The sequence below is a fragment of the Poecilia mexicana genome, unplaced genomic scaffold, assembly GCF_051168715.1.
Source record: "Poecilia mexicana isolate PSO_F unplaced genomic scaffold, ASM5116871v1 scaffold_6, whole genome shotgun sequence".
Lineage (NCBI taxonomy): Eukaryota > Metazoa > Chordata > Actinopteri > Cyprinodontiformes > Poeciliidae > Poecilia > Poecilia mexicana.
The window spans coordinates 27905615-27922722 of record NW_028263375.1 but is presented as its reverse complement, the minus strand read 5'-3'; the positions used below and the strand labels follow the sequence as shown (position 1 = coordinate 27922722).

General features: G+C 40.3%; 1 protein-coding gene across 1 annotated transcript; it reads left to right on the top strand.

The window, feature by feature from the left end:
- crabp1a (cellular retinoic acid binding protein 1a) lies at positions 1 to 15874 on the top strand. Its single transcript, XM_014995827.2, has 4 exons — positions 1 to 668; positions 5443 to 5621; positions 11163 to 11276; positions 15520 to 15874. The coding sequence occupies exons 1-4, from the start codon at positions 599 to 601 to the stop codon at positions 15568 to 15570; spliced, it is 414 nt and encodes a 137-aa protein (XP_014851313.2). The 5' UTR covers positions 1 to 598; the 3' UTR covers positions 15571 to 15874.
- Positions 15875 to 17108: the final 1234 nt, after the last annotated feature.

Sequence of the window (17108 nt, the reverse complement as noted above, 5' to 3'; positions counted from 1 at the left end):
GGCTTGTTTCTCCTGTTCCACTGAATGGGATCATTAATCTTTTCAAATATCAGGAAATGTTTTGAAACACTGGCACATTCAGTCTGTGAACTTAAAATTCTTAAAGGAAGGTCAAGAGAAAGTTTATTGTTTTTTTTTTTAAGAAAAGCTCAAATTTGTTCCTTAACACATTTACATTCTAGAAGAATTCAGTCATTTTCACGTCTAAGCAGGCACCTTGGTCCGGTTTTATACGGGACAAAGCTTTAAGGGGGAGGGACCTCCGCCGCCTCCCATTAAATACAGCAGCTATAAAAGGGAAGAAGGAGAAGATTACTGCAGCGCTCTGAAGGAGCTGCCGAGAGAGCGCCCATCTCTGGGAATCAAAAAAATTAAATTAAATTAAATTAAATTAAATAAATAAATAAATAAGAGGCTCCACTGGGTGTAACGTGCGAGTGGGAGGCTGAGCTCAGAGCAGAGGAGCACAGTGAAGAAGAAGGAGGAGGAGAAGGAGGGTGAGAAAGAGTCAGAGAGTCAGAGAGAGAGCGAGAGCGCGACAGCAGAGCGTGGAACAGGTTCCTTCCTTCTGCAGCCCTCGTACGCAGCCTCAGCAGCCATGCCTAACTTTGCCGGCAACTGGAAGATGAAGAGCAGTGAGAATTTTGATGAACTTCTCAAAGCCCTGGGTGAGTCTCCTCCTGTCTCCTCCTGTCGTTGCCGCGTGTAGGTTTCGCTCCTGCATCACATCCAAAAAGAAGCAGAAAGCAGCCCCCTTTTTGTTTCTCCTCGTGCTTTGGGATTGCCACGACTACCCCCCCCCACACACACAATGTGATACTGTATCTGAGAAGCTCCCTGGGAAAAGCAGGCAGAGATGCTTCTGAGGGGGAAATCCCTCAGCCGTTCCAAGAGACAAGACTCACTGGATGCTTAATTCCAGCCTAGACAGACATCGTATTGTTACGTGAAGTGAGAAAAGGAGGAAAGGGGTGAGAGAGGGGGAGAGAAAATAACATTATTCATGTTAAGCATTTAAGTAGGGCATGCATTACTGCCAGGGGAGGTCCGTGGATCACTGTGTTGTTCTTCTGTCTCATGTCCTTTTTCATCCTTTGTCAACCTGCTCAGTCTTTCCAGATGATTGTGGTGGTTTAGATTTAGACCAGTTTAACTGGGTCACTCAATTGTGTTGCAGCGTTTCGTCACGCCGCCTGGGCTGCTGAGACGGACGGGGACGCGGCAAAAGGCTTGACGTCTTTTAGAATAATGTGGAAACCTTCAGGGAGATGGTCCCACTTTGCTCACGAGCTCAACGGGAGGGTGGCAGGTTACTTTTAAAGTCCTTCACATTTCCACAAGTTGAACTCATAACGTGTTTTTAGGGGACGTGGGGGGTTTTATGTGGAAATATGGACACAAAGTACCTGCTAAATACAGATAAATCCTAAAAGAAGACCTGTTAGTACCACAAAAGATCTGAGACTGGGCCGGAGGTCCAATGTCTTGCAGGATAAGAATGATGGCCAATGGCATTACGATGGCATAGTTTAGGTTACGTGTTAAAACAGCCCAGTCAAAGTCCACACTTGAAAAATCAGTATTCAGAGACAATCAGCAATTGTGCAAAGATAAATCAACACAGTAAATGTGAGGGTTCAAAGGCGAAAAGCTGGTGCACCTGAAAAATGAATACAAAGAATACACACCTTTCAAAGTTCATGGGCTTTTTTTAAATTGAAAACTTTGTATGATTTTGCTTCCACTTCACAATTATGCACTCATTACATAAAGTCTCAATTAAATACGTTGAAGTTTGTGGCTGTAATATGACAAAATGTTACAAGTGAACGAATGAGAACAATTTAGAAAGGCACAGCAGTTTGAATTTTTGCATAAAATTGCCATGCTGAATAATAAAAAAAGATATTACCTGCAATACAACATGTGCATAATTTTCTTTGCCTGAGTAATTGAATCTTGTAGGCATTTTGCTTTGGTCACCTTTTTCCTCAACAGCCATACTTGAAATATCAATTTTAAGCAGCAAAGGTTAAATGAAAAACATTAAGTTTTCCTTCCTAATTTGTAGATCTCCTACACCCTTTCCTGAGTTTATTTTTTTATTTTTTGTTGATGTTGCCAAAGCATCAGCTCCACTGATGTGATCTTTGGTTTTAAGGACAAAGCCTTAGCACCTCATCTAGCACATTAAGCACATCTGCTAGAGCAGATCAGCCGCTAGCGCTACGAGTACAGCTCGGTCAGAGCGAGAGACACAGAAAGAGAGAGAGAGAGAGAAAGACATCCCTGACGGTTATATCTAATGAGGATTCCAGCGCTGAGGGGCCGCCACTTTCCATCAACGTCTTTCTAATTACCTGTTGAGTCAAAAAGAAAAAGATAGCTACAGTGCATTGTAATGACAAGATTTACTGTGACTGGGGATTTCATGAGATACATTGGTGGAGATCGGAAGGAGTATGAGACAAGGTTTTCAACATTTTGAGCAATTAAAAATCCAAAACATGTGGAATGTTTTTTGTTCGGCCGTCTTTATTCTGATGCTCCTGTATAAAATCTACTGCTGTCAGCTGGTTCAGAGGTCACCTAATTAGCAGAGTTCACCTGAGGGTAATTTAATTCAAATGCAAATCTTGCTTTGTACTCGGCGCAAGCCAGCGGTGTCAAACTCCAGTCCTAAAAAGCCGGTGTCCTGCAGCAGAACACCTGGTTCCAATATCAGCTCATCTCAGAGCTCTGAACAGTTTGACTGCATGTAAGTGAGGCAGTTTCACCATATAATTCAAGTGTGCAGGACAAGAGATGCAAAGTTGCATGACGACAGCCCTTAAGGACTGGACTTTAAGACCACTGATATAAACCATTGTGGAGACAGAAGTTTGCTGCCACTAGATCAGGGCTTGGGTTGGAGTAGGAAGAGTCACCCTCCAGTCACTTACCACCTTATGGAAAGACCACACTCTCCAGAAGAACACCAAGATGAAATTCTTGGGAATGCTGGTATGGTCTGTGGCATTGTATGGCTGCAGGACCCTGGAGAGATTGATGGGCTTTGGGATGGATTGCTACAGGAGGGCACCAAGAATCAGCTGATGGGCACAGAGCGGCAGTTTGTGGTATCTGTCAAAAAATGGAAGGTGCACCTCGTCGACTATGTTGTCAGGACCCAGAACCTCTGCACCCACAACCCGCAGTGTAGAGCTTACGAGAAGCGGTTGAGGGGAAGACAAAGATGGCACTGGAAGGACAACATCAGAGACTTGACTGGAAGATTAATGAGGGAGCGAACGGCTGTCACCAGAGAGTGGAGAAAGGAGGTGCAAGCTGCATCCATGGTCCCCGAACCTCAACAAGAGACTAGAAATGTACTTCTTCTATGAAGGTCTCAGAGGCTTGATGGAGAACATTAAATGGCAAACTGCATTGTGAAGGCAAAAGAAAACACCAGGCAATTCTGAGATGAAATTGTGGGAAGCTTGAGGCAAAGTTATGTTCTAAAACCATATCCTACACTTCAAACACAGAGTTCCTCTATCCATCTGTCCAACATGAAAACAGTATGGCACAACTGCAAACTTATCAAGCAATGGGCAACTACCTGGAATGACTGGGCAGGGTAAATGTTAATCTGAGAACCAACCAAGAGGCTTGTGGTAATTAAGGAGGAAGAAGTCCTGCATGTACCCATCTGGGAGACACAGTAAGGAACTGAAGGAAGTTCACGTGTCAGATGAGGACAAATTAAAACTTTTTGACCTTTTTGAACTTTTTGCTACACTAGCAGTTGTGTTGCAATCTGATGGTTTTAGGTTTAATTCCAGCCTCCTTCTGCCTCAAGGCAAAGCACTGAATTACCTACCAATCTCCGTGTATCTAATGCTTTGATTGATCAGTATGACTAGAAAGGAGCATTTACATAAAAGCTCACACCAAACATCACTCTGAACAGACCATCTCCATTGTAAAACAGTTGTGCTACAATGCGCTAAGGGGAAGCTTTTCTAGGGCAGTTCAAAATCCCTAAAGATACAGCAAGAGTTTTCCATTGATAATGGAGGCAGAATCATGCTGTAGACATATTTGATTTCAGCAGGGAGTAGGTATCTGGTCAGAGTTGAAGGGAAGATGGATGGAGCTAAATGCGGTTCGAGAGCGGATACTCTGCGAGCCATCGTACGCGCAGATTACAGAAAGCACAACGTCGTCAGCAAAAAGATCAAAGTGTTTGGATTGGATATAAAAGTTGTGAAAGGTTTCTGTTCAAAATCGGATGTAGTGGTCTAGATACTAAAGAGTTCAGCATTTTGCTGACTTTGCTCCTGGAAAGGGACAGAACAGGCTGCTTGGCTAACTGGTCCTCATGCATATTTTATGTTAGAAAACCACATGTTGAGGTCTCCTAGATTATGGGTAGGGTTGATTAACCCTAGTTCTAATTAACTCCCAATCTTGGGTGTTCGCCAAATGGAACCGCTGTGGTATCATAAGAGCATGATTTGCCAAAAAATATTTAGTAAGAACTTTCAAAGAGAATTGATAATTTTATCCTGTCTGTAAAGTCTTTGGCTTTCTATAGAAAAAAATCCCCTGTTTGCTCTGTTGGTAGAGGATGGTAGAAAGAAATCAAAGAGTCAGGATTTGGCAGGACATAAAGCCAGATGGCCGTTACAGAGTCAAACCAAGCATGCCAAACACTTGTCACAGGCCATACAACCATCAGGCTAAAGGAGACACCTCGCGATAACCTGCTTTGACAAACATGAGAGTTTCTATCCCTTCTGTTTGGACCTTGGTGCTCTAATTCCTCAAATTTCTTCCCATTTCAATAAATAGCTGAGGTTTCTGTCAGAGCCACACAGAGTTCATTGTGATTTTACTCCAAAACAAGTACATTTCTGTCGCTCTCTGTAAAAAATATTTGTGGCTTGTTCGAGGCAGACAGACACACGCACCACAAGCACACACACACACACACACACACACACACCCACACACACACACACACGCACGCACGCACACCAATAAAGGGAGACATTCAGCCAGCAAGTCTCACTATGTCTGACTTTCTGAGCTGATGTGGGCTGGCATGAGAGACTTGAGCACTCTAAATCTGGGAGGGGGGCAGACTGGAAGATTATCTGCCGAAAATGGGAGCACAAATAAGAGACATCATGCATACTTGGGTTCTTTTTGGGTTTCCTCTCTCTCTGCTTCACTGTCAATGGTTTTTGTTCTGTTGGTTCCAGAAATTACATCTTTTTCTTAGAAATTAGAATTTTATTTATGTGGCCTTAAGCTATCTGGCTCTGACTGACAAGCAGCACTGCAAACCCAGTGACCCTAATGCTTCTGAAATGGTGCATGCAGTGTCTCACGCTGTGTTGGCGAAACGCAATGCGCCCCATCTGTTTTAACCTAGTCTGGGTCGTGTCTGTTCAGGTGTGAATGCCATGTTGAGGAAGGTAGCTGTGGCGGCGGCCTCGACCCCTCAAGTGGAGATCCGCCAGGACGGCGAGCAGTTCTACATCAAGACATCCACCAGCGTGCGCACCACTGAGATCAACTTCCGTATCGGCGAAGAGTTCAACGAGGAGACTGTGGATGGCCGCAAGGTCAAGGTAGGACGACGCAACCTGTTCTCTTTAGGACTAAGAATTTGAAATGTGGCATGTAAAAAAAAATAGCGACATAAAGCCAGAATTTAAATCATGGTTCTTCATTTGGTAGTTTTGGTTCTTCAAGTTACAGCTTTGTTTTTGTTTTTATTAATTCTTTCATTGCTTTCTGTGATCTGGTCAAGCACAAGAATAAAAGAAAATCTCAGTGGAAACTGCACATGGTCACCTCGTACATAGATGACGCTGTGAAAACCTTTGAAGGGGAATGCTGTGCAAAGTTTACTTTTTTGAGCTTCGCATTATAGTATAATGTCATTCCCTTATCAAAAGTCAAAAGTTTAAGTTGTTGATATATACAAATATATACAACATTTTCATTATGTGGTATGAATAACGTAACTAAACACATCAAATATTAACCAACATTTTTGATGTGTACTGATGATTCCTAATGATGGCACTTGACACATTTTAATGTCTGTTATTGATTTTCACAACTACAAGATGTGTTTATGATGTTTATTTTACGTTTTCACAATGTAAAGCACTTTGAGCTTCCATGTTGCTGAAATGTGATACACAAATAAACTTCACTGATTGATAAAATGACCCCACATGCCTGGACAACACATAATACCGTCCCTTTAACAACACATTGATGGGGTTAAACTGAGTCTTTAGTTGTAGAGTGTTAAAGAAATAAATCAGAAAATTTTGCTTATGTTTCTGTATTTCCTGGGTTACTCTTCTTACGCCACAACTTTCAGTCCTCTGTGGGGAGTTCACTAACTTGTCATGTGCTAATTTATTATGATTGCTTTTGCAGTGGTATGTCTGTTTGTGGCCATCGCCAGCAATAAATGTAATTGGTGTCCTCAAACAAAGGCGCAGGGCCAGTGGGGCCTGTCTGACCCGTTTGTCCCCTGGGCCTTTGCCCAGTAGGCCCGGGCACCGATCCCTAAATGCTTCACCCCACAGCCACTCTGAATGTTTAATCCCAGTGAATCCAACATACTACTGTGCTCTTCCATTACACCTTTCTTGTACAAAACATTTTGAGAATTAAATGGGACCGAGACACAAAAGAGTCAACAGGCTTTATGCTACAATACATTTTAATTATGATAAAAGTAGGATATTGTATCAACAGTGCCTTGCAAAAGTATGCAAACCTTTTGAAACCCTAAAATGAGCATTTCACCGTTAATTCACCCAAAGGGGCTCAGGTTAGCAAATCGGAGGTACAGTTTTCAAACTTTCTCTTCGCTTTTTGCTAATATCTTTCTTTTTTTATGAATAAATTTTTTTTGTTTTCTGAGTGCAGTTAAATTGACTTCATTTCTTGTCAATGACAATATGTAACCAAGAGGGTGAGAACGTGTTGTCCTGTGAAGGTGGGTGATGAAAAACTAAAGTCCTTCCTCTAGTCTCAGCATTTGGTATTATGTTCACGTCTTGGTAGAAAAGGCTGGATCGAGCTGGATGACAGTTTCTCTTTGAAGCCCTTCACACCCGGAGGAGAGGGGGGATTCACTCATCTTCACACAGACAGAGCTCCAACCAAAGTCAACCGACTTTCCTTGCATTTTGTGAAAGAAAGGTCTTAGGATTAGGAATTATAATAATAAAAAGACATTGCGAAAACTTTACCAAATGAAAACATCTGGAGTCCTACCAGCTTTCTTATCGTATTAAGATCCAGGGACAACAGATGTGCTCTGTAACATGATGCAATAGGAGCGAACTGGTTTCATAGCAACATCTCCTGATAGCATCTCAGCTCTGAGATATATAAGACATCTGTTTTATGGAAACACATACTGTGTTAGAGAAAGCGGATGAGTAGGACTGACTGTCGGTCCTCATCATAACGAAAAGAAACCAAATGATCACAACTTTCCCGTCAAAAGTTGATTAGTTCCTCTCATCGTCACAACATTCATTGCTCCTCTATTAATCTTTTTACACTCATAGTAAAAAATAAAAATTAAAGCTCCGTTTTGTTGCATTGGGAGACCCTGCAGGCGGCTGGAGTTCTGTCTCTCACAGTAACATGTCGAGCTTCCCTCCACAGATGTATATAATGTATTCACCCACACTATGTGCTGCATGCTGACTGGGGTTACATAACACAGAAGACAGGAGTGGATGACGGCTGAACTTTCCAGTTTCTTTTAGCATATCAGGAAACTAGAGTTTGAAGTTTACAACAGGAGCCTTCTGTCGCTTGAGACCAATGTCACATATTTTGGATACATGTTAATTAATTCATTATTTGTTAGACACTAATAATGCACATTTGAGCATTTAAAGCAGATTTTAATTGTCCGAAGTACACAGGTAGGCACTGGGAGGTGCTAGAGAGCCTGCCTTATTTCCTCTGGACAGAAAAAGTGCTCTTAGAAAATCTTTTTTTTTTTTTTTTTTTTTTTTTTAGCAAAAAAAAAAAAAAAAAAAAAAAGAGTCCAAGGTAGAGTCCAAGATGCCACCTTGGACTTTTGTGGTCCAAAGTGGCAACATAGTTTTGTTATCGGTTCGCAGAACTTGCACTATTTAATCTAAATGTAAAAAAAATAATTCCTGTCAGCCATGTGCCGCACAAGGTGCCATTTTTTTTTCTCCCACTTGAGCAAAATGTTTTTGCGTGCCTCTGCTTACACCAGTCCATATCTCCATAGTCAAATATTCAGAGAGAGAGAACTTGGGAGAACACATCAATATTTAAGAATCTTAACAAATAAACTTTTAATTTTGATGTAGTCTTCAAATTATGTTTGCTGACAAGGAGAGTTACCTTATGAAGTGAGAGAATTAGCTCTTTTTTTTTTTTTACCATGCTGCATCACTAAAAACATCTGAGTATAAACCCAAACCCTGGGCCAAACATGGATCAATCCAGCCTAATGTCCCATTACAAGTTGGTTTATAGGTTTGATGTAATATACTGCATTAGAAAAAGAGGAGTGATTCAGGGTTGGGGAGCGCTGTTCTCCTGTGGTCACAGAGAGACACAGGAAAGCATTAAGGAGCTCTGTTTATACAATGTATGTCAATTTTAGGTTTCAACTACATAAACTCTAACAGTGGCATAAAGCTTCAACGTTTATTTCACAATTTTTGCAAACATGAGTGCTATTTTCTTTACCATTCAGTGCACAAACTATAAATATTTTTGTTTCAGGAGAAAAAAAAAAAGCTGTTCTAGGCACTGAAACAACACAGTCTGGAGGTACCTGCGGGAGTCGGGGCCCGCTGAGCCCTGCACATGCGCTTGCTGGGTGGGAGGCGTTTCTGTGGAGAGCTGGCAGACTCACGGGTGCAGCGATCTGGCAGAGAAAACCATAGTGGGTTTAGTCACCTGCGGCTGGTGGGATTATGCTCTGATGTATGTCTGGCAGTCAAGTTGATTAACTAGAGTCACAAGGTTAAAAAGCTCCGGTTAATCCGACTGACTTCGATGGGATTAGCTAGGATCTAGTCACTTCAGGAAGGGGGAAAATGATGGATGGTTTTCCTATCACTTCCAGATGTGTATGAGAACCTTTGGGTTGCTCTGGAGAAAGTTATTCAGCGAGAATGTCTTTTAGGCAAATCTTTTCCATCTGAGACGAAGTTATAGAGGGGAAGTATTATGTGTCTTTCAAGCACTTACTGCCATTTCATAGCAAAAATGATATATATATATATATATATATATATATATATATATATATATATATATATATATATATATATATATATATATAACATATATAACATATATAACAATCAAACATGACTTAAATTAAATTTGACTTCATAATTTAACGCCTTGAATTTGGGTCTCTGTCTCTTTAAAAACTCCTGCTCCTTCTGAAACTCCACCTTCCTTCGACATCACTGCTTTATGAACCCTTTAATAAAGTTTTAACCAGCGTTTCACTTACAAGTAGCTCGTATAATGAGCACAGCAGAGGTTTGTTAATTGCTGCCACTAGTCTGAAGGAGCAGAGTGGGGCAATGGCAGCTACTGAGCTACTGTAAGGGTCAGCAGCTTAGAAGCTGCAGCTGTGGGGAGGAGCTTTGTCCTCAAAGGCGGGGCTATGTCCAACCAGTCGTTTTACAAAGCTGAATGTTTGCTATGGGAGATTAAAGGATTTCTCAAATATGCATAAAAGAATCAAGTCAACTCTCCAGGCATGTTTTTGATGAGGGTATATCATTATAATGTGATGTAAAGCTAAAAAGCAAGTCCCATTTTCACAATACTGCCCCTTTAATTACTCATTTTGAGGTGAACAACTGTGACAAAAGTCAGACTTTGAAGACCCAACATTCACACTTTTAAGTCTAAGAAATGTAAACTGTTGTTTTGGTTGGAAACAGATCATTACACACTTTATGCCACATTGTTTCTAATGAGTGATGCGAAATCATGTAAGCAACACTGTTAAAAAAAACATTAAGTGGTAAAACAAACCTACATGGTGAATTTGTATTACTGATGGGAATGCATTGAAGCTCTTTAGAGAAGAAAGAAAATGCGTGAGAATATTTTGACTGAGAAATTGTTTTCTAAGTCAGAGACTAAGATCAATAATGGAGCTCAAATGTTGCTGTAGCTAATTGACTGTCTTCTGGCTTGAGGGGGGAAAAAAATAAAAGTAAAGCTTTAGAAAAGCTCTGAGGTTTTCAGAACTTGGCAAGGATTCTGTATGGCAGCCTGCAGGGCCCAAAACCTTTGATATGGTGATTAACATTTGCCCATGAAAGACCAAGGCAGCTGCTTAATTCAGAACTGAACTACAGTTCTTTCACAAATCAAGACCAAATATTAAACAAGTGTTATGGTGCCAGTACCTCTACAAATATCTTGCAATGCCAGAAAAGTGTTGATATCATATTTTGGGTATGGTAGACTCCCAGCCATGCTAGCTAGATTTTAGTTAGCTAGCTAACAACATGCCAAAGATTTACACCCAAGTGCATCATTAGTTTAAAAATTGTTCAAAAATATTTTGGTTGTAAAGGGGAAAAAAACTTTTTGAGTCAGACAACATAGGAACAGAGGAAAATGTATTAGTGTGGCAGAAATAATTGAACATTTTCAGAAGATTTCTACCATGATTCGTCTTCAAAGCAAGAAGAAACTACATTGCCCAGTTGGTTAAAGGTTCAATGCTAACACACCTACCTGTTATCAGCTTATTTACAAAACAAAATTAGCCAGGTCAATGTTCATGTTGGCTATCTTTCACTAATGACTATCTGCTTATGGAAATCTATAACTCGTAGCAAAATTTATATGTTACTTCTCACTCTCAACGTTAATTTTTAACTCCTAAAATAGTCGGTATGAACACAGTTTGGGAGTCGGAGCTCCTGTGCTGGTTTGATTCCAGAGAACGGTAAAATAAGTGACTGGGATTTATGGTGAATAACATACTGCTGGCATTTATCTGCAGTTTTAAGCTCATAATTATATATTTATGTCCAGCATCATAGAGTTACTCTGTGACAAAGGGAGAAGATATTAAAGACATCAGTCTCTTTTCTGTGCAGAGCCTGGCCACCTGGGAGTCAGAGAACAAGATTTACTGTCAGCAGACTCTGGTGGATGGAGACGGCCCAAAGACCTACTGGACCCGAGAGCTGAACGGGAACGAACTCACGCTGGTGAGTACGCATCCATGAGTCGTGGCTGTAGGGAGAGCCTCGTGATGATTAGGCTTATAATGGTACGATATCTTAATGATAACTGGGCCCTAAGGCAAAATACCTCACCTGAACAAGGTTGATGAGAGCTTGCTCCTCCAACTACCCCTAGCAGGGAGTAAGCTTGTAGACTGACTGGTGGTCAAGTCTTCCCCCAAGAGGTGAAGTTCAGTCACCAAAAGCCAGAGCATTGTCTCAGGAGGACAAACATTTCCTCCTGGTGATCAAACTCTGCCTTCTGGAGCATTTGGTCAGAACCTAAGGTACTGGAAAGTCTTCTTCATGTGGATCTCTACCCAACAGATGGTAGACCTGCTATAAAGACATCATTGATATGATGCATCTGGCTTTCTCTATGGGTCTTTTCTGGTATCTTAACAAAAGGACTTTAAATTCTAGGAAGGGTATGACTAAAGACTCAAGCACCTTTAAAACTTTTGTTTTTTCTTTATTTACCTGTACCTTGATACGGGTAAGCTACTCATTATAAATAGATTAACAGTGGTTTTGGTTTTACAAAGCCAAACAACAAATCTTTCTCCAGTATTATCAAATGTACAAGGAAAGTGTGCTCTAGTGTGACTCTGGCGTTTGCTCCTTGACGACCACTAAGCCATCAGATGCCTCGAGATGAGATTTTCATCCGGCCTAGTCCGCTCCTGTTTGACAAACGATTAATGAAGTCAGGCAGGTGGTGTCTGAAGTCACCCTGGAGATTCAACTGCGGAGGAAATGGGGCCCGTTTCCCAAGAATGTGAGCCTTCATCTTCCCCATAGAGACGTGAAAGGAGAACAAGAGGAGCTGCTATGCTGACGTACCAGCAGCCCCCTGCCTGTATTCACCCAGATTTACATCTGCAGAAGTCAGCGGGTCTAAAACCCCTCGAAGCGTCTCTGGGGGGATTCCACAGATACAGTTCTCAGGGTCTCAACGGCTACAACCGGCTCTACATTTAGTGCTCCCACAGTCTGCTCTGTTGTTGCAGGATTTTTCTAAGAGAGAGAAAAAACCTAAACCAACAACGTGTAAGGTTCAGATGCTGAAAACTCTTATAACCGGATGTTTGATCAGCTTTCTGTTATAGCCCAGGGGCAAGTAAGGATATGAGGAGGGGGGTGAATCTTAATTAATGTTGGGAGTTCGAGGTTCCTCATTGTTCACGCTGACAAGCTGTGAGGGCAGAGCGTATGAACTCCTCTGTGATGAGTGGGTGATAAAAGCAGAATGTGGTTAAAGCCCCTCTGCCCCGCCGGTGACACTGGCCAGCCGCCCTGCAGGAGCCGAAGCATTCACGCACTGATGGAGGTTGATGTGGCCGAGCCATGACATTAGCAGAGGCTCTTTGTTTCTCGGCCCGTCTCTCCTTGGACCCAACGGCTCAAAGTTCTCGATAGCAGTTGCAACAAAACCTCCATAAACCTCGTATTTATCCTCATTACTGACGAATTTAAAGATTGGTTTCTTTTTAATGGAGCTTTAGTTTAGCTGCCATGGCAACACTAACAGGTAAACCATGTCATTATTCACTTGGGACTGTTGTTCTGCCGTTGATGCTACAGCAGCTTGACATTGTCCATGTGAGCATGAAGGACAACAGAAATAACCCTGCAAAGCAGAGAAATTATTTAATTTTTAAGCAGATAATATTACTTCATGCAATAAGTAATATTTCTTTTCACTTCTATTCCTTATCAGTCACGACTTTGCAAAACTATTCATATCATATCATCATTTTGACATGAACTTCTGTTGTTTTTTTTAAGTGGGATTTTATGTCACCAACATGGTGGAGCAGTTTGTGCCTGTCAGAAGAGAAACAAATGAGGGGCAAATTTTTCAAAGCCATATTCTCACCATGTTCATTCGTTCATTAATAAATGTCACGATTTCAAGTTAAATATTAAATTAGCAAGCTAAATATTTAGATTGAAGCTAAAGTTTGTAAGCTCTTTAGTTTACAAACTAAATATTTTCTAATTAAATATTTAGTTAGCAATATTGAGCTAGAAAATAAGTATTTGCTAACTAAATATTTAGTTAGCAAGTTAACTCATATTAGCTTTCTAACTAACAAGCTAACTAATTGGTTGTTATTAGCTAACTAATAGCTTGTTATTGCTAAATATTGCTAACTAAATATTTAGTTTGAAGCTAAATATTTGATTTACAAACTACATCTTTAGCTTGAAACTAAATATTTTGCTTGATAACTAAATATTTCATTTCAAGCTAAGTAGTTTAACTAAATATTTAACTCAGAGGTGAATGCTTAAATTGCAAACTAAATGTGTAGTTTGTAAACCAAATATTCAACTTACTAATAAAATATTTAGTTTGGACATAAAAATGCAGGTTTAGGCTAAATATTTATATTCAAACTATATATTTATCCTGCTAGTTAAATATTTAGTTCATTCAAACGGTACTACACGCACAGACCAATGCAAAGTAAACCACAATTAAGAGTAAGGAAAATTACTATAAGTTTTTGGAATGAAGCCTAAAGAATGACAGACATCAGTGAATACTTTGTAACACTGTAGCATAAAGTGCAGTGTGAGAAAAGTAAGGGTTGCTTCAAGATGTAAGTCCAAATCGAAACCAAATCAAATCAAATCATAATGTTCAGAAAAAAGACGTGAGAAAGTGTCGCACATTCACATGTATTCAAGATGTTTAGAACCATCAACAAGCATCGTTTAACGGTTTCCGAAGACAACCTCAACAAGTGGGAATGAACGGTCTCTTCGGGCAAGGGACCAGTCAGTTCAATTATTCTTCACTTAACAGCATGTGACAGCCTGCTGGGAATCAGCTCCTGAATGTCCTTCAAACGTCTGGGAATGTCTGACCGTCAGAGAGTCTGCATGTTTTTCAAACCACAAGAAGGAAAATTGTCGGATCGTACCACATTCCCACCGTTAGTGGGTTTCCAATCTGAACGATGGGCGCTCTAAACAATGCCAGCATCACTTGTTTTTCTGAAAAGGAAGACAAAAACAATATACATCCACTAACCGGAGATTGACCTAGAATCTGCTAGTGGTTCAATATGGATTTATGATCATTAAAATCTTGGAAAGTGTTTGAATTTTTCTGGAAAACAAACAAACAAACAACAAAAAAAAGAAAATCAGTCGCAGACGCAGAGAAAGCCGGATGGTTCAGCCTGAGACCTGCATTCAGAACAGCGATAACAACGCGACGGTCTCATTGTGTGTGCCAGTTCATGCTGTAAGTGGGGCACATTTCCATAGGATCTGCATAATGTGTGTAATTGGTTTAGTCTGGAAGCAGTTTAAGAGGAAAGAGGGGCAGGATTTCTATTGAGCAGCATCAGCCTGAAATGAAACTGATTTTCATGCAGGCGAGAAGCAGGCTGCAGCTTAGACAATACTTGAAAGTTTCACTCCAGCAGGTACCTAAAAATCTCATCCATTCTGAATCAAAGTGATATACAAAGTTTTCTTTTACACTTAGAGGTATTTGGCCAAAGTTCTTCCTCCCCGTATGGAGGATAGAGTGACAAATCTATCGTCTATACCCAGTTGTCCTCCTAGCATTTTGGGAGGGCTGGTTCCTACAAATTATGCAACATTATGTAAGATTGTATACATTTTTATCTATCTGCCTGTCAATCTTAAAATGAGCGTCGACAGAAAATGTCAAAGTTTAAGCTAATATTAGCGTCATTATTGACTAAAGCTTTGCTAGCTTATGTATTCTCGCGTTCTTCTGACCTTCTTCTTCTTCTTTTGTACTCTTTTCAGTACAACTCAAGAACAACTTCACAATAGGAGTATAAAACGTAAATAGAACAAAGGGTAGAGCTTCAACGCTAACACAACTACATTAGCTTACCCTTACTTCACCGTGTGAAAACAGAAGAACAGAACCTACCGTCTGAAAGTTTCAACATGTTGCCACTGAACCTAATTGAAGGGTTTTATTTCATCTAAAATATTTTAGAAAAAAATAAAAAGATTTTTCGAAATTCACGTGCTTCCATTTAGAAAATGTAACTTCAATTTGTGAAGTTTTACGGCTAATGGAAACGTAGCTACGTTTGTGCTAATCTGTTTTTTGAGACAATAGCAGACGAACACTGAGGTACAAAGGTAGTCATAATGGAAAACAGCAAGGGCTAATCAATATAAATGATTGAAAAGCAACCCCTAACCCACTTTTTCTGTTTTCCTGCAGACGTTTGGTGCAGACGATGTGGTGTGTACGAGGATCTACGTACGGGAGTGAGGCCGCGCGACCTTCACCTGGACAAAGCTCATGCCAACCTGCCCCGCTTGACTCAATAACAATTTTCGCCAAGTTTCCTGTGCAACCTAACCTCTCTGCATCAAGCATAACAGTCTCCACACATGCAACAGCAAAGTGTCGATATATTGTTTGTTTGTAGTTAACATTGTACAGTAGCTAGCCCTCTCTCTGTGTCCATGCCTACAACCCAGGTGATGATAACGTAGGATTTAGTCTTCGGCTGCGTCAATCAAGTGTTCATGTTTGATGAAAGGAAGCAATAAAACATACATGGAACAAATTACAGCTGAGAATCTCATTAATCGTCATGGGTTAGTGGAAGAAAAACTTACTATTTACTACTGTTTGTGTTTTTATTTTATTCATTTTATTTTATTTTTTCAAATTGATCATCTAAGAAGTAGTCAATAGTTTATGGTATACTGTTATAATGTTTTAGTCTAATCTATTATCCTTCTTCTGACCATTCCTTGTTCACATGGAGAAGGTTTGGAGTGTAATCTTAGTAGATTGCCGTTTTCTAAAATCTCCAAACCAACAACCAAGTCACTGAAATCCCATTGTTTCCCTCATTCTGATTTAGTTTTAACTTTCAGCAAATCATCTCCATGTGTAAATAGCTATTAAAATGCATTGAGATGGTGCCAAATGATTGGTTTATTTAAAATTGGTCACACGAAGCAGCTGAACAAATGTACCTAGTAACATGTCTGATGAGGGTGTATGGTGGAAAATGTAATAAAAAAAAGTTTGGACATACTCCAAAGGAGAACCGGTGACCATTCTTCTTCTTACAATCTGTTTGGTCATCTATAGTCCCAGGCTCTCCTTTATGTTCTTGATGTTTTCACACAAGTCTTAGATCTCCCGACTTTGGTGGCTTTGCAAGATGGCTGACTTTGTGTCTGGTCATTTCATTTCAGTTTCCCTGAAATTTGAATCAGTGATGATCCTGGAGTATAAAACGAAGGTATTACATTTAGCAAATGACTTTTCTTTGAGTCTTTATACTTAAATTAGTGATTAATCGATTACTGAATTAGTTGGCGATTATTTCAATAAATGATTAATCGATTACTGAATTAATTGGCGATTATTTCAATAAATGATTCATCACGATTAATTGCGCAGACGGGTTCGACCGCAGTTTAAACCCGGAACCTTCTTGCTGCAAGGCAGCAGTGCTAACTCCACCTTCCAACAAAACTTTAGAAACATAAACCTTGAAAGAAAATCTTTCCAAAAGGTTAAACTCTTAACTTTCCTCTATATTCTCGACTTTACCTTTCTGCTCTCACTGTTCATAAAAAAACAGACCAAAAAATGCTGCGTCTGAAAAATGATGACTTGATGTTGCATCAGCACCGAAAGATAAAAGTCTTTGTGTTTCCTTCAGGAACGTCACAGTGAAGCCCCTTTTCGCTTTATCAGCTCCAACTCCGCCCGAACTGAGCGGAGAGCATCCGCTGCGCCTCAGGCTGAGGCAACAGCGTGCAAGACGCGATCAGACCATTAAA